Source organism: Papio anubis, chromosome 2 (assembly GCF_008728515.1).
Source record: "Papio anubis isolate 15944 chromosome 2, Panubis1.0, whole genome shotgun sequence".
NCBI lineage: Eukaryota > Metazoa > Chordata > Mammalia > Primates > Cercopithecidae > Papio > Papio anubis.
In genome coordinates this window covers 142,038,679-142,060,684 of record NC_044977.1, presented here as the reverse complement: position 1 = coordinate 142,060,684, position 22,006 = coordinate 142,038,679, and the positions used below count along the sequence as shown (strand labels likewise).

The window sequence follows — 22,006 nt, the reverse complement described above, 5'->3', positions numbered from 1 at the left end:
CTTTTTGAATTTTTCAGACTTGTTCTGTGGCCTAAGATAAGGTATATTCTGAAAATGTTACATGTGCTGATAAGAATAATGTCTTTTCTGTAACCGTTGGGTGAGATGTTCTGTTAATGTCAGGACCTTTAGGTTATTGATTCTTCGTTGATTTTCTGTCTGGGTGATCTGTACATTTCCGAAAGTGGTGTGCTAAAGTTTCCTACTATTATTGTATTGTAGTCTCTCTCTCCCTTTGGATCTGTTTATGTTTGCTGCATATGCTTGGCTGCCTCATATTGGTTGCATAAATAGGTATAATTGTTATATCATCTTGCAGAATTGACCCTTGTATCATATATATTGATCTTCCTTGTCTCTTTTTATACTGTTTGACGATTTGTAGTCTGTTTTATTTGATATAAGTGTAACTACTACTGGAATTTCATTTTTCACCCCTCACTTTTGGACTACGTATATGTTTATAGGTGAAGTGGTTTTTTTGTAAGCAGCATAGTATTGGGTCTTGTTTCTTTGTCCATCCAGCCATTTTGTGCCTTTTAATTGGAGAATGGATTCCGTTTACATTTGGTGTTATTGATGAGTTAAGACTTTTACTTCCGTTTTGTTGATTGTTTTTTGTATTGTAATTTTTCTCTTCCTTTCTTACTGTCTTCCTTTGTGGTTAAGTGATTTTCTCTGATAGTGCTTTTTAATTAATTGCTTTTTATTTTTAGTGAATCTGTTACAGGTTTTTGCATTGTCAGTACTATAAGGCTTACAAAGCCATCTTATAACAAGTTATTTAAAGGGTGACATTTTAAGTCACATAGAAAAGAATAGAAACAAATGAGAATGAAAAAGAAAATTCTACACTTTAACTCTATCCCTCACATTTTGGCTTTTAGTTGTCTCAGTTCACATATTTTTATATTACCTATCTCTTACTATGTTGCCGTAGCTATAATTTTTTTTGTTTGTTTTCTTTCTTTTAAATAATTGTTTTAAATAGATTTGTCTTCTGGACATAACTGGAGTTATGAGTGGATTGCACACCACAATTATGGTATGAGTATTCTGGGTTTGTCTATGTACTTAATTTTACCAGTGGGTTTTAGACCTTCGACTATTTTTTTTTTTCTAATTATTTTAGCACGTTAGTCTTTTTTCTTTCAGACTGAATAATTTTCCTTAGCATTTCTTGTAAGACAGGCCTGGTGGTGGTAAACTCTTTCAGCTTTTGTTTATCTGGGAAAAACTTTGTTTCTTATATTTGAAGGATAACTTTACTGGATTTGGTTATTCTTGGATGATAGGTTTCCTTTCTTCCTCCCTTCCTTCCTCCCTCCCTCCCTGCACTTTTTGCTTTTTGCTCCTCTTCATTGTGATTCTCTCTGCTCCTCTCCTCCCCTCCTCTTTTTCCCCTCCCTTCTCCTTCCCTCTCCTTTCCCTTTCTGTCCTTTCCTTTCTTTCTCTGTCTCTCTCTTTCTCTAGTTATTCCACTTCCTCCTGGCTTGTATTGTTTTTCAATGAAAAGTCTGTTGCCACATGAATTGGAACTCCTTTGTATGTTATTTCCTTCTTTTTTCTTGCTGCATTTAGGATCCTCTCTTTGTCCTTGACCTTTGAGAGTTTGATTAGTGTATGTCTTGGGGTAGTCTTATTTGGGTCAAATCTGTTTGTTCTCTCACCTTCCTGTTGCTGGTTATTTATATCTTTCTCAAGTTTTGTAAAGTTTTTTATTTTTTATTTTTGAATAAGCTTTCTATACCTTGCTTTTGCTCAGCTCCTTCTTGAACACCTATAATTCTTAGAGTTGGTCTTTTGAGGTAATTTTCTTTATCTTGTAGGAGATCTTTATTGCTTTTCACTCTTTTCTTTTTTCTCTTCTGTGTATTTAAAAATAGGCTGTCTTTGACTTTGCTGATTCTTCTCCTTGATCCATTCTGATGTTGAGTGCCTCTAATGAATTTTTCAGGTCAGCAGATATATTTCTTAGTTCCAAAATTTGTTTGGTTTAAACAGAATTATTTCAATTTTTTGGTTAAAATTTTCTGATAAATTTCTGAATTTCTTTTCTGTGTTATCTTGGAGATCACTGAGTTTCCTTAAAACTGCTATTTTGAATTCTTGCTTAAAAAGTTCACATATTGTCATCTTGTTAGGGTTGCTTATTGGTTTCTTGCTTTGTCCATTTGGGCATCATGGTTCCCTGCTTGCTGTTGTTTCTTGTGGATGTATATCTGTGTCTGTGCATTGAAAGATTAGTTATTTATTCTGTTCTTCTCTGTCTGGCTTGTTTTGGTTTCTATTGGATGTGTTTGGTTAGAGGTTGTTTACTGCTAGGTTACTGCCTCCTTTTTGGCTTTAGGTGGTGCCTTAAGCTTAGGTTCACCTTGGCTCTAGTAAATTATCAAAGTGTTGCCCTTCCCAAAGGGGCAGGTCCCAATGGGGATATCTCGGCAGTGTGGGAAGGCTGGCTGTGGAGGTTTATGCCCAGTGGACCTGTGGGACAAACCTACTGTATGGTGCTACTGAATAGCTACTGTGATTTGGCATCTCCTTTGGTAGAGTTACAAAGGAGGGCTCTCCTTTATAGGGCTAGGGATTGTAGTCCTGCTTCCCCTCTTAGTCTCTATCTGCCTCATGGATATTTCTCCCTTTAGGTACTTGTGATGCTTTCTGTGGGTTAAGGAAGGGACACATCTCCTCCTAGGGAACCCAAGATAGTGGGCAATTTGGTTCCACCTTGGTCTTACTTTTACAGTAAGTTGAAACAGTGAGTTGAGGGGAAATTTTCCTTGCAGTTGGTGCTGGGCAAAATGGGGGGAGGGGCATCGTGGATGTGCAAGTCTAATTCTCTGTCTGCTGGGAGATTTTTTTACTTCTCTGTGGCCCTGGGAATGATCTCTCCTTATATTTGAGTTCTGGCTTATTTCTGGCCATAATCTCATTGCTGTATATTTGTTTTCCTTTTTCTGTGTAGGGGAGTCAAACCAGCTTGCTTCTGCATCACCATTTTGGAACTGGAAGCCAACCTATATGGCTTGTGTTTAATTGCTATAATAACTGTGTTGAAAAAATTTCCTAAACTATGTTATTTGGCATTGAAACAAAAAGTGTTTGCAGAAAGGCAATCAGAGCAGGGTGCACATTTAACAAGAATAAAGCAAATATTCAGCATTGGAAGGATGACCACAGTTTTACTTCCTTGCAAAAAAGGTGCTTTATGGGATTAAGAAGAGGAGCTATTACATGAGCAAATGAAAGAGTGATACATTTTATACCCAAGTTATGTACAAACACTTTCCATATCACAAGCTCAGCGATATAATTTCACGGAGGAGAAATTGCCAAATCCTGTGGAATAGATGATTAGTGTGACCAGTTCAGGGACCATACAGAACTGTTGTTAAGGCATTGTCTCATAGCTTTAATTGCCTCCTTCCTTTATAAATGAAATCAATGAATTTGATCATCTTTTTATGTGTTTATTCACTTTTTACATATGTTAAGATAGTCATTTGATTTTTCTGTTTTAATCTGTTACCAGATTTTTTTTTTTTTTTTCCTGAGATGGGGTTTCGCTCTGTCGCCCAGGCTGGAGTGCAGTGGCACAATCTTGACTCACTGCAGCCTCCATCTCCTGGATTCAAGCCATTCTCCTGCCTCAGCCTCCCAAGTAGCTGGGACTACAGGCATGTGCCACCATGCTCGGCTAATTTTTGTATTTTTAGTAGAGACGGGGTTTTGCCATGTTGGCCAGGCTGGTCTTGAACTCCTGACTTCAGGTGATCCATCTGCCTCGGCCTCCCAAAGTGCCGGGATTGCAAGTGTGAGTCACCGCGACCGGCCTGTTACTACATTTTCTTATGTCAAACCATCCTGCATTCCTGAAAGCAACTTGCTGTTTACTTTTTAAATTCATGGTTATCTTGTGAACGTCTTTTCAGTTTAGTGTGTACAGGTCTTCCTCATTTTTTTAAATGGCTGCATTATTTACCTATTGTATAAATATACTATAATTGTTTAAATAGCTGTCTTTTGGATATATGTGATTTCCAGTTTTTGCTATTAAAAATAATGTACGAGGCTGGGTGCGGTGGCTCACACTTGTAATCCCAGCACGTTGGGAGGCTGAGAGTGGAGCACGAGGTCAGGAGATTGAGACCATCCTGGCTAACACAGTGAAACCCTGTCTCTACTAAAAATACAAAAAAATTAGAAGGGGGTGGTGGCGAGCGCCTGTAGTCCCAGCTACTTTGGAGACTGAGGCAGGAGAATGGCGTGAACCTGGGAGGCGGAGCTTGCAGTGAGCCGAGATCGCGCCACTGCACTCCAGCCTGGGCGACAGAGTGAAGACTCTGTCTCAAATAATAATAATAATAATAATAATAATAATAATAATTACCAATAACTGTCTTTCCACATACACCTTACATACTCAGGCTAGCATTTCTGCAGAATAAATTTCTATAAATGTATTTATTATGTGCATTTCATTGTCTGCTAACATGAAAGAAAGTTAATTTTTAAGACATCTTTGCTTGGTTTGAAAATGTCAAATATTGTTAGAAAATATACCAGTGGTTGTCTTTGGGGTGATTGGCTTATGCATGCGTTTGCTTATTATTATTTTTTAACTTCAATACAAAAGATAGAACTTACTTTAGAAAACTAAATGCTTTATGAAAGCAAATGCTGCTTTAGAAGTTCTGTGATTGTGAGCAATTGTAGATGCCCAATAATACATCTAGCATAATGCAAAACATGACAAATTGAAAAGATATTTGTAGAAGTAGGTTGATTGATTTATTGACTGAAACAGATAGATAATTTTTACCAATTCTTTTTCAGGGTTTTTTGATTAACTCAAAACCAGAGAATGCCTGTGAACCCATAGTGCCTCCACCAGTAAAAGACAATTCATCTGGCGCTTTCATCGTGCTAATTAGAAGACTTGATTGTAATTTCGATATAAAGGTATGGTTTTCTTTTTTCATTTTTTGTTTCCTATTTGTTTAGTTAGCTAATTTAAATCCTCCCTTATTTCAGAAAACATTTAAAATTTAAAATCCAGTAAGATTGAAAATAAACTGGATGCATAGAATAGAAATAACTTTTACTGGTTCTAAGAATTTTCAGGCATTTGTTGGACATCTTGAACTGTGGTTTAACAGTGGAATCTTACTTGATCTCATGTAGGAATGAAAACTTAACTTCAGCCTTTAGTTTTATGCCTTTACCCTTCCAGTATTAATCTCAAACCTACATCTATACCTGTATCTACATTGTCATTGAGGTTTGTCTTTTGTAATAAGTTAAATCTGCCCCTGTATAAAGTTTTTTCTCTCTGACATGTGTTAAGCTAGCATTTCAGATAGTAAAATGAGGTTTACCCACCTCCCTCACCATGTATCACCAGTGCTGCTCTAGGTGTATGGTTTTTTAAAGTCTGTTTTGGGATTAGCATTGGCTAAGGAGCCACATTGAGGCCTATGTAAAATAAACCTTGATGTAACTGTTACTGGACTTCCTCAGAGCTGAGTGTCATATAGTGTCTTGCATGTATCTCCCAGAATAGGACATGGGCTATTATTTCATGTTGCTTGGTCTTAGATAATTTGTCTGTTCAGCAAGAAAAACCGCCCTGTCACTCTGTGCATGAATTTTCTCTGCAATTTTGATTGCATGGAAGAAATGATACCTCCGTAATAAACTTATGAGAAGAATAAAATAATAAATACAAAGGAATTTGAAAATGTATAGCACTGTGTAAATGATAGGTATCATTACTACTTTATGTTAGTTCCAAATATAGACTCTCACTTGCCTTTAAATGGGAATAGATTAGAGTTTGAAGTCAAAGTAGTAGATTTCCTGCTCCTCAGAGTTGTTTATGATAGTTTACATTTAACTGTTTTATCCAGAACTAAACTATAATAATTAGAGATTGCTTCAGTTAAAATTAAATGTTATTGTAATGTTTCATTAATTTCTTGCTGTTAAGAAATTAAAAGTAAACTAATTCTATTGATCCCAAGGTCTACTGCACTATTATGCTTTGTAATTTGTGGACTCAGTACAGTCTGATAGTTAGAAACTAGAATACTTTTTTGTTGTTGTTATAACTTTCCTTTACAGGCAGGGATGGGAGATGGTACACTTTGAAAATTAGGGAAATACTGTTACTGAATATCTGTTTTTGAAGATGAAACCACAACTCGGGAATGAATACAGTAGACTTGTTAGCCTTCTTGTCCCTTTAGTGGATCCTCATCATGAGTCTGAGTACTTCCAAAGGAGCTTAATGATTTAGTCATTAGTCCAGCTCATCTCTTTTCACTGCTTGCCTTGAATTTTATGTTGCAGCCATACCGCCTGCCTGAATTCTCTCAACTGGCTGTGCCATGCTGATCATACATTTGTGCCTTTACATGTACTATTTTCTCTGTCCAAGATCTCTGCTCCAATGATCTTTATCACCCATTTATCTGTCTCATCACTTATGTGCTAGCTGAGGATGTTACCTCCTCAGGAAGCCTTACTTTTCTTTCTACTTCCTCTGTTGCAGTGCAGACCATTCCAGCTCAATGTGCCACCCTTCCACTTTGCAAATACTTCCTTCATTGCGTTTTATCACATTGTTATTGCTTTTTATTGAATATATATATATATATCTCATTTGTGAATTGATGGTGTTTAGCATTCATGTTTTAACCATATTTATATATCCAATTTGTATTATAGTACATGGTAAGCAATCAATAAAGACTTATTAAATCAAACTATAATAGCCTTTTGCTTATGTGTCTAATATATTCTTGAAAAATGTGTACATATGAAAAACATGGAAAAAGGTTTCAGTTGAGCCATTCTAATGTTAGAAAGGGAAATGTTAAAAAAATTCTCATTGTACTTTACCATGTAGGCACAGTTTTAATGAATAAGGCTCTAGTCTGTTGTACATGTTCTTTCACTTGGTTATTTTTTCTTCCACAAATATACAGTGGAGTATATTCTGGCCATTTAAGACTGAAGATTCCTTACTTATGTCATTCCTAATGATTTCTGTTTTTGTCAGAGTTGTATAAATTTCTGGAACATCAGTTTACAGGGAGACACAATGATTATAATCAAGGTCTGGAAACAGAGTGTATATACTTCAATCTCATCTTTATCATTTATTAGCAGTATGACCTTGGACAAGTTATTTTACCTCTGTGTGCCTCAATTTTCTTATCTATAAAATAAGAATTATAATGTTCCCTATATCATAGGATTGTTGGGAGGATAACATGAACTAATCAATGTTAAATACCTCCCCAACAGCACCTTGCATACAGGAAGGAGGCAGTGGGTCTTAGCTGTTGATGTTTTGTGCTTTTTACCATTAGAATTAAATAGAATAAGGGTAAAGATGGCAAAATTGCTGACTTTTTGGAAATCAAATTGTCTGATAAGTCACATGTGATATAGCAACTCAGTGTCAGCTGTTGTATAAAATTTCTAATTTGGCTTATAAAGACAGTTTAATCATACCATTGTGGAAAGTATGTTTCATAAATTTGTAGTAGTAAGAATTATGCATCACCTGTCAAGGTAGTGTGACTGGGTAAGGATAAAGTCATTATGGTTACTGGAAAAACAACTGGAATCGCACCCTAAAGAAAATTTCCTTTCTAGGGTGGTTACTGATGGATAAGCTGTTAGCCTTATTAACTGTACTTTTCATATCAGAAATCTCTGACTGCATTTAATGAGCTTCCAAAATGGTTATATACAGTTTTATATTAAGTGTGTTGTGGAATTTGGTCATCAATGTTAATATGTATAATACTTCTTTTCAGAATTGCTGATAAATATCTCCTGTAGATAATCAATAATGGTTCATTCGTGTATATCCACAATTCTCTATGATGCATTGGCTTAAAATAGTTAGAAAATGATATATTTCCTTATTTATTACATAGCTTACTAGGACTGAGTACTGAGGAAAACTTAATTCAGCTTCATACATAATACTACAATTGATGGTAGTGCAGGGTTATATTTTGGCATGCCTCTTATCCAAAGTGACATACAAATTATCTCAGACAAAGGAGAATTGGCTCTATCTTTTAAAGTTTTCCTTGGAGAAAGGAACTCTTTGTTTTAGACCACAAAGAGAAAAGAAACGAGGAATAAAAATTTATCGAGATATTTCAGATGATTAATGTTGGTGGGCATTTCAGGATTTTTACAGTTCTTTTAGTTTTTTTTTAAAAAAGATTAAATAAACGTACACTTTTCTTCTTCTTTAAAGGGAAATGAATAAGTGGAATATATGTTATAGTTTTTAAAATGGCATATTTTCTTCATATAAACCATCCCAAGTGATTTGTGACTCAAAGATAACCACAGAGGCAGCGGAAATGCAATTAACAATTCCTGGAGGAAAGGGAATTGCTTTCCAAATAAAGAGAGCCATTGTTTTAATTTTTTATCTTCTGTTGAGAGAAACACATATGAACCTTTTAATCTGTCTTACCTTGAGGAGGTGCAGCAAAACCCATGCTCAGAATGAATGTTTGAATATGTAGAATATCCAAAAAGCCAGTAAGAAGAACTATTGATTACATGTCAGGTACTTATTCTAAAAGTAATCACTTATACTGACAAAAACTGTATCCTCTGAAAAATACAGCTCTTTAGAGGAAAAGCAAAACAGTGCTATTTTGTCTTTGTATGATGCTGTTCTTTACTGTGACAAAACATAATTGTTTGGAAATGTTAGTTTTTGGTGAGCATTTGAGATTAAAAAACATTGTTGGCACTTTGGCAAATAAATTAAGGCTATATTAAATCTTTTAATTAGAAAGTTGACTTTGAAGCATTCTGAGGGAGACGTTTCTCAGAAGGCTTGAATTGGCGTCCCAGTGAGAAATACGACTTTAAAAAAAATCTGTAAAAATACCTAGTAATTGAAAGGCCATTAAAATAATCATTTAACATTGAACTTTCAGAGCTATACAATTTTCTGTATCTATAACTGAATAAAGATAAGTTATAAAAAAAAATCTGCCCATTGTCATTTCAGTACCAGATGCTTTCATTACTTGGATATAATGGCAAGTCACCAATTTCTCTGAGTAGCGAATTTACTGTATTTTAGCTGGACTTTAGGGAACACTGGTAAACAGAAATGGTGCAACATACGCACTTTATTCAGCCGTGTGTGCTGAATCTTATTCTATCTTATGTGTGAATGAGTATTTTTGAAAAATGCAGCTGCAAAGCCATCTAGGCCAGTTATCAAGGCCGAAAGGACTTAGATATTATTCTCCCTTCCCACACCCCATTTTTTTTTGGCATGAATGGAGGTACATTTGGATTGTAGATGATAAGGAATATGTTGGGTCTCTTCAGAGCTATTTTCTGCTGTAATGTGGCTTTTATAAAACTTAACTGGGATACAAATACAGAACTTAACTGGGATACTTTACCTGACTTCTGCCTCTCTCTCAAGTTTCATCTCTACTTTGCCACTCCTCCCACCTCATAAGAATTTACAAGTCCCCATATGTGCTGAGCAGTGTCTCCCACTCTGTCTTAGTTTCTGTCATGTCCTCCATCTGGCATGTCCTCCTTCTACTTGTCTGTCTGGCCAATCTGACTTTATTTTAGATCTAAGATAAACTATGTCCTGTCTGAAACCCTTCCTGATTTTCTTCAAGGTAGAACTCATCCTATCTTTTTTTTTTTTTTTTTTTTTTCCCTGAGATGGAGTTTTGCTCTTATTGCCCAGGCTGGAGTACGGTAGCACGGTCTCGGCTCATTGCAACCTCTGCCTCCCAGGTTCAAGCAATTCTCCTGCCTCAGCCTCCTGAGTAGCTGGGATTACAGGTGCGTGCCACCATGCCCAGCTAATTTTTTGTGTTTTTGATAGAGATGGGATTTCATCATATTGGCCAGGCTAGTCTTGAACCCCTGGCCTCAGGTGATCCACCCGCCTCTTCCTCTCAAAGTGCAGGGATTACAGGAGTGAGCTACCACACCTGGCCCGTATCTTTTATATACTGTTTAATCCCACATCAGTCTCTGTTTCTCTCTGTGAGAGAAAAAAATCATGTTTTAGATTCTGTAGTGCTAGTGCCTAATGCATTATATGACATTGGTAGATGAATAATAAATATTTGCAAAGTGATTTACTTTAAAAACTTTAAGGGCTTATAATAAAATGTGAATAGATTAGAGCCTAAACAATATCACAGGAGCTTTCCATTTGCTTCATGTTCATTTCACTTAATGCTTTTGGAATTATTTCTAAGTCTAGATATTTGTTTATCTCACAGATATTTTTCTTTAGTTCTCAATGTTTATAGAATTTTTTAAAATTACCATAAACATTTTTGGGATTATTTGATCATATTGTAATAACTTTTTTTCTTTTTTTTTTTGTTTTTTTGGTGATTTTTTGTTATCTCAGAAAGTGGCCTTCTAGTTTTCTTTCCTAGATTTACCTTTCATTATCCCCTTTCAGGCCTTCAGGCAAACACATTACTTGTCGTCCCCAGAACATACTCTGCACATACTCTGCGCTACTGTTTCAGTAGTAGTAAGCAAGTAGATATGACCTTAAGTAGAAATTAAACTCTGCAAATTACCTGAAAGTCATTTAATATCATTTAATTTTTCATAATTTATATATTTCTATAAAGTGGTTTATAACACTTGTTATTAATCTACTTCAGAATCATGTTTAAAAGATTCCACTAAAGGAGCATATTCAAGGATACTTGATGGATGGAAACAGTTCTATCCATATATGGTTCAATCAAACAGCTTTGTGCTACTAATTCATTCATTCATTTGTTCGTTCATTCATTTCTTCCACCCTTTAATTGTTAAATATACTTGCATTTTCATGATTAGGTTTCTTTGTACATAAATTTATTCAGTATTAAAACAACAAAGCAAAATTCCCTTCTTTTACCAGGAAGTTAATCTTTCATGAATGAAAAAAGCTGAAAAATGTTAATTTACATGTGCTTTATTCTAATCTAATGAAGCAATGTAATGCCAGTAACTTTATTTATATATCTCTTCCCCAAACAGTCTTTTGCTTCAGAAGTTTTACATGGGTATCCTTTAATCACAGATATCAGAATGCTAGACCATATACTTTTCAAGAGACTTATTGCTTTATTTTGGACTCAAGCAATGAAATGTATTAAAATCAAGAGATTCAGATTACTCAGATATACTATCAGTGAACAATGTCTAGGTAAGGGATCTAAAGAAAGAGAGAAAGATAGTTTTATATCACTGAACTATAATATTAATGAGAGTTAAAATGTCATAAGAGCCTGATATTCTCTTCTGAGGAGTAGCTCTTCCCAACATGGCCTGCAGTAGTCCTAAAATAATATGCAGAAAAGAACAATGTTGAAATGGAGAATGTAATATTGGCAGGATTGCTTGCTACAATTCTGGACCTTATTTTAATAATTGATTATTCAATACTGCAAGGTTCCCAGGAATTTTTATCCAATAGATAAAATTAACGATTTATATTCACATCTGAATCCTCAGATCTATTGCTGCATTCTCATCTGCATTGCTTTGATCACTTGAGAAAGAGATTCTGCTTCTTAATTTCTTCTTATTTCTTTGGACTCAAAAAGATGATCATAGCTAGATTTTGAGAATTATCTCTATTCTCTGTGTCTCTCATTAATTTATTTCATTTTCTTCCCGTATAGAATAAGTACTTTTTCTCCTCTACCAGACATCTGGGTGGGGAGAAAGGGTATTTTGTGTCCAGGCTGATGATTAATTTATTGTTGCTTTGTGTTGGCTATGCTGAAGGAAGAGAAAATCAGTTCTCGGAGAACTTTTCCATTTTGCACTTGGAAAGATTTAGAAGCAGAGTTAAGAGTGTGTTTTCTTTAGGGAATCCTTAGAAGGTAGACAGTAAAGTGAAGATCTGGTTGTGTCACATTGCTAGAACTGCAAAAACCCAATTTATAACTAGTTAGAAGAGGCCATGCTCCAAAACCATTCAGTATCTGTGTTATGCTGTTTTCTTTTTCATTTTTGACTTCTCACCTTTTTGTGTTTTGAAACATAGCATACACAGTAAAAGTATCCATAATGTGTATATGTGCAATTTAAATAATAGTAAAATGAATTTCTGTGTACTCAATACTTAGGTTAAGAGAGACCTGTTGCTTTCTAATATATCACTTTAATCAGACTTCATTAAAGACCTTGTTATCAGGTAATTTTTTTTTTTTTTTTTGAGACAGGGTCTTATACTGTTGCCTGGGCTGGAGTGCAGTGGCATGAACATGGCTCACTGCAGCCTTGACCTCCTAGGCTCAGGCAATCCTCCCACCTCAGCCTCCCAAGTAGCTAGGACTATAGGCACCCTCCACCATGCCTAGCTAATTTGTTTTGTTTTGTTGAGAGGGGATCTTGCCATGTTGCTCAGAATGGTCCGAAGCTCCTGGGCTTAATTGATCCTTTCACCTTGGCCTTCCAAAGTGCTGAGATTACAGATGTGAACCATTGCATCTGGCCTGGTAATTCTTTATCTTCAAGATTTTATTCCATCTACAGATTATGTTAAACGAGCTGATTTTCATAATGAGAAAGCTCTTTATTTGGGCTATTTTTACATTGATTTCAAATGTTTTAAATAAAGTGATGTTAAGTATACCATAAAGTGATTGCTCATTAAAGTTACTCCTTTTTTATTTTGTGTTTATAATAGCTTGCAATGGGAAAGGCTCTTTGTAAGGCCAGAACAAATTCTAGCAATACTGTGTATTTTCTAATTCTTTCTTTTTGCTCCATTATACTATTTTCATTACCTCTAGCCTGATCCTAAACTAAAAAACCCATGGGAATGTCTTTTCTAATTTCAGATTCTTGGGAGTAGAGCGTATATTTTCTACAGTTCTGTGTACTGAGATTTTAGTACAGTGCGTACAATACCGGAAGCAATTAACAGGCAGTAATGGAGGAGTATACTCAGAGATCTGTCACTGGGTGGCGCTAGACATCAAAATTCTTACTGTAATTGCTCCATCACAGATACTTTTCAAGTGCAATGGGAGTTCCTGTGTTACTTGTGAAATTCCTAGTAAGCTGATTTTAAGTACAGAGAGTTATTCTCTTGTTGCACAGAAAGTTATTCTAAAGACTTTATTTTCAGTGATGGTTGGGCTGAAATGGGGCCTCTGCTGTGTTAGGATGAGAAATCATTAAGATTTGATTAGAATATGAATCCTATCAATATCTAAAAAATATGAACTTAGATCAGATCCTTTATTTTAAATATCTACTTTAATATACATGGGTAACTAGAAAATATTTTATGAATAGCTTTTTTTGACTTAAATTGCAATTCCAACAAATATTTAGGCAGCTTTTAACTAGTATAGTTTATTTTAACTGGTGTAGTTTGTTACAAAGTAAAGATTTTTTTTTAAAGCAGTTTTAACTTATAGCAGACATAACTTACAAGTTTTTTTTAACTTATAGCATAACTGCACATAAAGGTTTTTCAGATTTTCTTAATGTCACTGGGAAAAAAGACAAACGTAATTTAACTTTTAAATTAAATTTAATTATATGTTATTCATTTTATTATCTTTAGTACTAACCATGTTCCAGCTACAGTATTAAACTTCGTAATACTGGAAATAGCCACATTCAAAGACTATAAGCTAATGACTGATTTTGTGATGGGATGTTGCAGAACATGATTGTTGCAACATGGAACAATCATGTTGAAAGGCATCAGTCTTTTTTCTGATTGCCAACAACCTATGGAATACTAAGAACTATCTATATGAGTGGGTTTCAAACTTTTTTGACTGCAATCCACCCACAGTAAGAAGTTTATTTTTACTTGTGCCCTAGTATGTATACAGCACACAGTCCGACAATAAAATTTCATGGAGTAGTACTTACGTACACTACCTATACGGTAATAACTTGGTATATGAAATTCCTTTTTATTAAAAACTAAAATTCACTTAGATTCACTAAGACTTTACTGCCTGGTAATGGATCATGACCTACAGTTTGAAAAATGCAGATTTAGGCCAGTCTTTTCTGTGTAGCAGTGAACACTGGCAGGGACACTAAGAAGTATGCTTTTTGCCTAAGTACTTCTTAGTTCAAAAATTATGTTTTATTTGTAATTTTAGCATTAAATTGTGTCTCCCAGTATTTAAAATTGCTTTGTCCATATACCATAGATTGACTTTAAAATGATGCCATCAGAAAAATAACATAAGATCTTTTTTTTTTTTTTTTTTTGAGATGGAGTCTCGCTCTGTCACCCAGGCTGGTGTGTGGTGGCTTGATCACGGCTCACTGCAACCTCCACCTTCCACGTTCAAATGATTCTCCTGCCCTAGCCTCCTGAGTAGCTGGTATTACAGGCACCCGCCACCACGCCTGGCTAATTTTCATATTTTTAGTAGAGATGGGGTTTCACCATGTTGTCCAGGCTAGCCTTGAACTCCTGACCTTAAGTGATCTGTCCACCTCGGCCTTCCAAAGTATTGGGATTACAGGTGCGAGCCACTGCACCTGGCCAACATAAGATCTTTAATAATTTAAGTGGCAAGCATTTTGGCTTCTGTTTTTTGGTATACTGTACTTGAAACAAATAAGTATGACTTTTTGTATAACACAGAAGATTTTACCAGCCCTACCAAAAATGTTTTCTAATGAAATAAATAAATTAAGCTTACCTCTAAGCTTAACATGTACAGTGGTAATACGCCACTTAGCAAAAGGTTAACTCTTTCAGAACATAGCCTCAGAGAAGAGAAGGAAACATGCCTTTGTACCACCGTTCTGAATGTTGCTAAGCTTCAGCATTAAAACCATGTACTTTTCCTGGCAGTTTTTCTCAGAATTCTTATGCACTTAATTTTTTTAAAAGAATAGAATTCTTATCAGGGTTAGTTCTTTTTTTTCCTCTGCCACAGAGAAGAATATATGGATGGAGGAAGTCCGGAATAACTATTAGCAGAGTACTAGTGGTAAGCACAGAGAGAGGAAGTAACATTTGACACTTAAGAGAAAAACTGTAGTCTGTTGAAGCACGTTCATGATGATCCCGAGTAACTGGAAAAGGTCAAGTCACATTTGGTAAAAAGGTGGGGAAAATGCAACATATCAGAAAAATTTTTATCCAAAATGACTAAAGTAAAATTTCCTGTGTGCTTTTATGGATGGTGGGTGGGGTGAGGGACTGGGGAGGAACTAACCAACAGATACGAGGAAATTTTATTTTTTTGACTTATATATTGCTGGATAATCAGTTACCTTAGTTGTAGTTTACTTTAAACAACTATTTATATGAGAGAGATTTTTCTAGGCTTGAGAGATACAGAAACAAAAAAGATTGTTCTTAAGGAACATTAAAGCCTGGCACTTAAAATGGTCTAAATGTTATTTTGTCAGATCTCTGTTTTTCAAGGTGAAAACAGGCTTAGTTTTCTAGTAATTAATGTTTATACCAAGAAGCATGAAAACACCTTTTGTTAATTTTTAAAGTAATACTCTGAAATACAAATTTTCACAAATTTTGCTTACTAGTATTGTGCTATGCACTTATCTTTACTAAATGCAGGATGATTTTGTTTTTATTTTCAATTTGAGAGCGTGAAATTAGTCCATATTTATATCATTTTTTTAATGAGCCATGGTAGTTGAAAATTAATCTATTTAAAGTTAAGTATGTGAAGCTGGCCTGATTAAAATGTATCAGGTTGTCACAGTACTCGGCTGGATATTTAAAAAATAATGCACTCAAGACAAAAGCTTGTGGTTCATGTTATAATAAAGATGAAAATACAGGTATACTTCTGAAGTTAATCCATTGTTAGTAACTACTACGTGTTTTTTCTTAAACAATTTTAAAATAAGCCCCATTCATTGTCTGTACGACAGCAGCATTCTCCTACATGTAGTAACCACACTTGAGAAATTTAATATTGATAAATATTATCTAATAATATAAACTGCATGTTCAAATTTCCTAATTGTGTCCAAAATACCTCTTATAGTTGTTTTCTTTTTAACCATTTCAGGATCGAATCATGAATCCTAAACTAAACACATTCAGCTTGGTTGTCATGTCTCCTTTAATCTACAACAGCTCTTGATTCTTTTTCTCCTACTTTGTGGTTTCTGTGTTTCAGTTTAATAATTTCTATTCCTTTGTCTTCACATTTACTGATCCTTTATTCTACAATGTCTATAATCTTTTAAGCCCACCTGGTGAACTTTTCATATTGTATCTCTTTTATCTAGGAGTTTCATTTGGATCTTTAAAATGTGGGTGTTTGTGTCTATGTATCATCCATTTCTCTGAGCCTTATGTTTATATTCTCCTTCAAATCCTTGAGCATAATTCATAATTTTATGTCTATTTATATTACATGTAAATGTATTCTTACAATAATAACTTATAATTTATAGCTGTTTAAAAATCCTTGTCTGCTATTAGTAATTCCGTATTCATGTAATGTCTGGGTCTGTTTCTGTTGAATGATTTTTCTCATAGTTATGGGTCACATTTTCTTGCTTCTTGGCGTGTCTACTATTTCTTTTTCGACTTTAATTTTTTAAGTTCTGGAGTACATGTACAGGATGTATAGGTTTGTTACATAGGTAAACTTGTGCCATGGTGGTTTGCTGCACAGATCAACCCATCACTCAAGAATTAAGCCCAGCATCCATCAGCTATTCTTCTTGATGCTCTCTCTCCCCCGACCCTCCCTGAGAGGTACCAGTGTATGTTGTTCTCCACCCTGTGTCCGTGTGTTCTCATTGTTTAGCTCCCACTTGTAAGTGAGAACACGTGGTGTTTGGTTTCCTGTTTCTGCATTCGTTTGCCAAGGATAACGGCATCCAGCTCCATTCATACCCCTGCAAAAGACATGATCTCGTTCTGTTTTATGGCTGCGTAGTATTCCATGTGTATATGTACCATATTTGCTTTATCTAGTCTATGACTGATGGACATTTGGGTCAATTCTGTGTCTTTGTTGTTGTGAATAGTGCATGTCTAGTAACTTTTGATTAGATGGTGGACATAGTGTTATATTATCATGTCTTGATTTTATTGTCTTTTTTTAAAGACCATTTAATTTTGTTGTGGCTGGCAGTTAAGTTACTTGCAGATGAGCTTGGTTATTTTCAGGCTTGTTTTTAAAGTTTGTTGAGTTGATGAAGAGTTGCCTTTACTGTAGCACTACTATTTTAGCTCTACTAATAAGGTATAACCCTTCTAGGGTGTCCTCTGAATGATCTAGTATTCAAGGAAGTCTCCCCTCTCTGACTGGTCAAAGCTTGAACTTTTCCTGACCCTGTTTGAATTCTAAAAATTGTTAATCTTAAGTTTTTCAATACTTGTTTTCTTCCCTAGTGAGCTTGTTTATCCAGGCTTGTAGGGTTTCACTGTATTCATGCATACACCATTCTTATATTTAGCCAAAGACCCAAGGGGAACCCATCTACATTTTTTTTAGTTTTTTATTTAAAATTTTTGTGGGTACATAGTGTGTGTATGTATTTATAGGGTACATGAGATCTTTCGATACAGACATGTAATGTATAATAATCACATCATGGAAAATGGAATATCTGTGACCTTAAGCATTTGCCCTTTGTGTTATATACAATTCAGTTTTTCTTTTTAGTTCTTTTAGAATGTACAATTAAATTATTATAGTAACCCTGTTGCGCTATCAAATACTAGGTCTTATTTATTCTGTGTGTGTGTGTGTGTGTGTGTGTGTTTTTGTACTCATTAACCTTATCCCCATCTCCCCCCACTACACTACTCTCTTATCTCCATGAGCTCAATTGTTTTGATTTTTAGATCCCACAAATGAGTGAGAACATGTGATGTTTGTCTTTCTGTGCCTGGCTCATTTCACTTAACATAATGACTTTCAGTTCCATTCATGTTGTTGCAAATGACAGGATCTCATTTTTTCTTATGACTGAATAGTGCTCCATTGTGTATAAGTACCACATTTTCTTTATTCATTCACCTGTTGATGGACACTTAGGTTGCTTCCAAGTCTTGGCTGTTGTGAACAGTGCCACAACAAACATGGGAGCTTGGGTATCTTTTTTATATACTTATTTTCTTTCTTTTGGGTATATACCCGGCACTGAGGTTGCTGGATCATATGGCAGCTCTATTTTTAGTTTTTTGAGGAATCTCCAAACTGTTCTCCATAGTGATTGTGCTAATTTACATTCCTACCAACAGTGTAGAGGGTTCCCTTTTCTCCACTTATTTTCCAGCATTTCTTGTTGCCTGTTTTTTGGATAAAAGCCATTTTAACTGGGGTGAGATGATATGTCATTGTAGTTTTGATTTGCGTTTCTTTGATGATCAGTGATGTTGAGCACCTTTTCATTTGCCTATTTCCCGTTTGTATGTCTTCTTTTGAGAAATGTCTATTCAAATCTTTTGCCTATTAATTGGATTATTAGGTTTTTTCTTATAGCATTGTTTGAACTCCTTATATATTCTAGTTATTAATTCCTTTTCAGATGGGTAGTTTGCAAATATTTTCTCCTAGTCTATAGGTTGTCTCTTTACTTTGTTGATTGTTTCCTTTGCTGTGAGGAAGGCATTTGACTTGATGTGAGCCCATTTGTCCCTTTTGCTTTGGTTGCCTGTGCTTGTGGGGTGTTACTCAAGAAATTTTTGCCCAGACAAATGTCCTGGAGATTTTCCCCAGTGTTTTCTTGTAGTGGTTTCATAGTTTGAGGTGTTAAATTTAAGTATTTCATCCATTTTGATTTGATATTTGTATATGGCAAGAGATAGGGGTCTAGTTTCATTCTTCTGCGTATGTACCTCCATTTTCTCAGCGCTATTCATTGAAGAGACTGTCTTTTCCCCAGGGTATGTTCTTGACATTATTTTCAAAAATGAGTTCACTGTAGGTGTATGGATTTGTTTCTGTGTTCTCTATTCTGTTCCATTGTTCTGTGTATCTTTTTATGCCAGCACCATGCTGTTTTGGTTATTATAATTGTGTAGTATAATTTGAAGTCAGGTAATGTGACTCCTTCAGTTTTGTTCTTTTTGCTCAGGATACCTTTGGGTATTCTTGGTCTTTTGTGGTTTCATATAAATTTTACAATTATTTTTCTCTCTTTCTGTGAAGAATGTCATTGGTTTTGATAGAGATTGCGTTGAATCTGTAGATTGCTTTGGGTAGTGTGGGCATTTTAACAATATTGATTCTTCCAATCTATGAACATGGAGTATCTTTCCATTTTTTTGTGCCCTCTTTAATTTCTTTCATCAGTGTTTTATAGTTTTCATTGTAGAGATCTTTCATTTCTTTCGTTAAGCTTATTTCTATTTATTTAATTTTATGTGTGCCTTTTGTAAGTGGGATTACTTTTTAAATTTCCTTTTCAAATTGTTCACTATTGACATATAGAAATGCTACAGATTTTTGTATGTTGATTTCATATCCTGCAACTTTACCAGATTTATCAGTTCTAATGTTTTATTTTTTTTCATGTGTGGAGTCTTTATAGTTTTTTTCAAATATAAGATAATATCATCTGTGAACAAGTGTCATTTGACTTTTTCCTTTCCAATTTGTATGCCATTTATTTCTTTCTCTTTTCTGATTGTTCCTGCCAGGACTTCCAGTACTATGTTGAATAACAGTGGTGAAGGTGGGCATCCTTGTTGTGCTCCAGACCTTACAGGAAAGGCTTTCAGTTTTCCTTCATTCAGTATGATACTAGCTGTGGTTCTGTTGTATATGACTTTTATTATGTTGAGATATGTTTTTTCTATATACAGGTTTTTGAGGGTTTTTATTGTAAAGGGATGTTGAATTTTATCAAATGCTTGTTCAGCATCAACTGAAATGATTATATAGTTTTTATCCTTCATTCTATTGATATGATGTGTCACATTGATTGATCTGTGTATATTGAACCATCCATGTATCCCTGGTATAAATCCTACTTGGTGATAAAGATTGATCTTTTTAATGTATTGTTGAATTTGGTTTGCTAATATTTTGTTGAGGATTTTTGTATCAATATTCATCAGAGATATTGGCCTGTAGTTTCTTTATTTTATGTTTCTTTGTCTGATTTTGGTATGAAGGTAATACTGACCTCATATAATGGGTTTGGAAGCATTCCCTCCTTCTGTATATTATGGAATAGTTTTATTTGGATTGGTATTAGTTTTTTAAATGTTTGGTAGAATTCAGCAGTGAAGCCATCAGGTCACAGGCTTTTCTTTACTGGGAGACTTTATTATGGCTTTAATCTCTTTACTTGTTATTGGTCTTTTTGGGTTTTGGATTTCTTTATGTTTAGGTTGTTTGTGTCCAGGAATTTATCCATTTCTTTTAGATTTTCCAATTTATTGGCAGATGTTCATAGTAGCCACTAATGATGCTTTGAATTTTTATGTTATCAGTTGTAATTTCTTCTTTTTCATTTTTGATTTTCTTTGAGTCATCTTCCCTTTTTCTTAGTCGAGTTAAAGTTTTGTCCATTTTATTTATCTCTTCAAAAAACTGTTTGTTTCATTGATTCTATTATATTGTTTTCTTCATTTCAAATTCATTTATTTCTGTTCTGATCTTTATTATTTCTTTTACTAATTTTGGGTTCTTAGGTTCAATTTGTTCTTGCTTTCTGGTTCTTTATGATGTACCGTTAGGTTATTTATTTGTTATTTTTCTTCTTTTTTGATGTAGCTATAAATTTCCTTCTTAGTACTGCTTTTGCTATATCCCCTAGATTTTGGTATGTTATGTTTCCATTTTCAATTATTTCAAGGAATTTTTAAATTTCCTTCTTAATTTCCTCACTGATCCACTGGGCATTCAGGAGCATATTGTTGCATTTGCATGTGTTTGTATAGTATCCAGAGTTCCTCTTGTTATTGGTTTCTAGTTGTATTTCATTGTGGTCAGAAGATGTTTGGTATTATTTCAGGTTTTTTGATGTGTTAAGACTTGTTTTCTGGCCGGGTGTGGTGGCTTATGCCTGTAATCCAGCACTTTAGGAGGCCGAGGCAGGAGGATCACTTGAGCCCAGGAGTTTGAGAGCAGCCTAAGCAACAATAGTGAGACCTCACCACACAAATAAAAATTTTAAAAAGGCTTCTTTTTTTTTTTTTTTTTTTGAGACGGAGTCTGGCTCTGTCGCCTGGGCTGGAGTGCAGTGGCCGGATCTCAGCTCACTGCAAGCTCCGCCTCCCGGGTTTACGCCATTCTTCTGCCTCAGCCTCCCAAGTAACTGGGACTACAGGCGCCCGCCATCTCGCCCGGCTAGTTTTTTGTATTTTTTAGTAGAGACGGGGTTTCACCGTGTTCGCCAGGATGGTCTCGATCTTCTGACCTCGTGATCCACCCGTCTCGGCCTCCCAAAGTGCTGGGATTACAGGCTTGAGCCACCGCGCCCGGCCTAAAAAGGCTTCTTTTGTGACCTAAAATATGGTTTATCCTTGAGAATGATCCATGTGCTGAGGAAAAGAAAGTGTGTTCTGCAGCCATTGGATGAAATGTTCTGTAAATATCTATTAGGTTCATTTGTTCCTTTTGCAGATTAAGTCCAATGTTTCTTTGTTGATTTTCTGAGAGACCTGTTCAATGCTGAAAGTGGGATGTTATTGTTTTGAGGTCTGTCTCTGTCTTTAGCTCTACTAATGTATATCTGAGTACCCCACTATTGGGTGCATGTATATTAACAATCACTATATCCTGTTGCTGAATTGGCCCCTTCATCATTACATAATGACTTTCTTTTTCCTTCTTTCAGTTTTTGTCTTGAAATGTGTTTTGTCTGATGTAAGTATAGTGATTCCTGCTCTTTTTTGTCTTCCATTGGCATGGAATATCTTTTTCTATCCTTTTATTTTCAGCCTATGTTTATCTTTGTAGTGAAATGTGTTTCTTGTAGGCAACAGATCATTGGGTCTTGTTTTTTCATCCATTCAGATGCT

At 35.1% G+C, this 22,006-nt stretch overlaps 1 protein-coding gene across 4 annotated transcripts in view; it reads left to right on the top strand.

Annotated features, from left to right (window-relative positions):
• The window catches only part of RNF13 (ring finger protein 13), a 159,149-nt gene that overhangs the window by 55,031 nt on the left and 82,112 nt on the right, over positions 1-22,006 (top strand). For all 4 annotated transcript variants that reach the window (XM_031663680.1, XM_031663682.1, XM_003894959.3 and 1 more), the window contains exon 4: positions 4,837-4,962. In XM_031663680.1, coding sequence (XP_031519540.1) covers positions 4,837-4,962 — 126 coding nt within the window. The remainder of the gene's footprint in view (positions 1-4,836; positions 4,963-22,006) is intronic.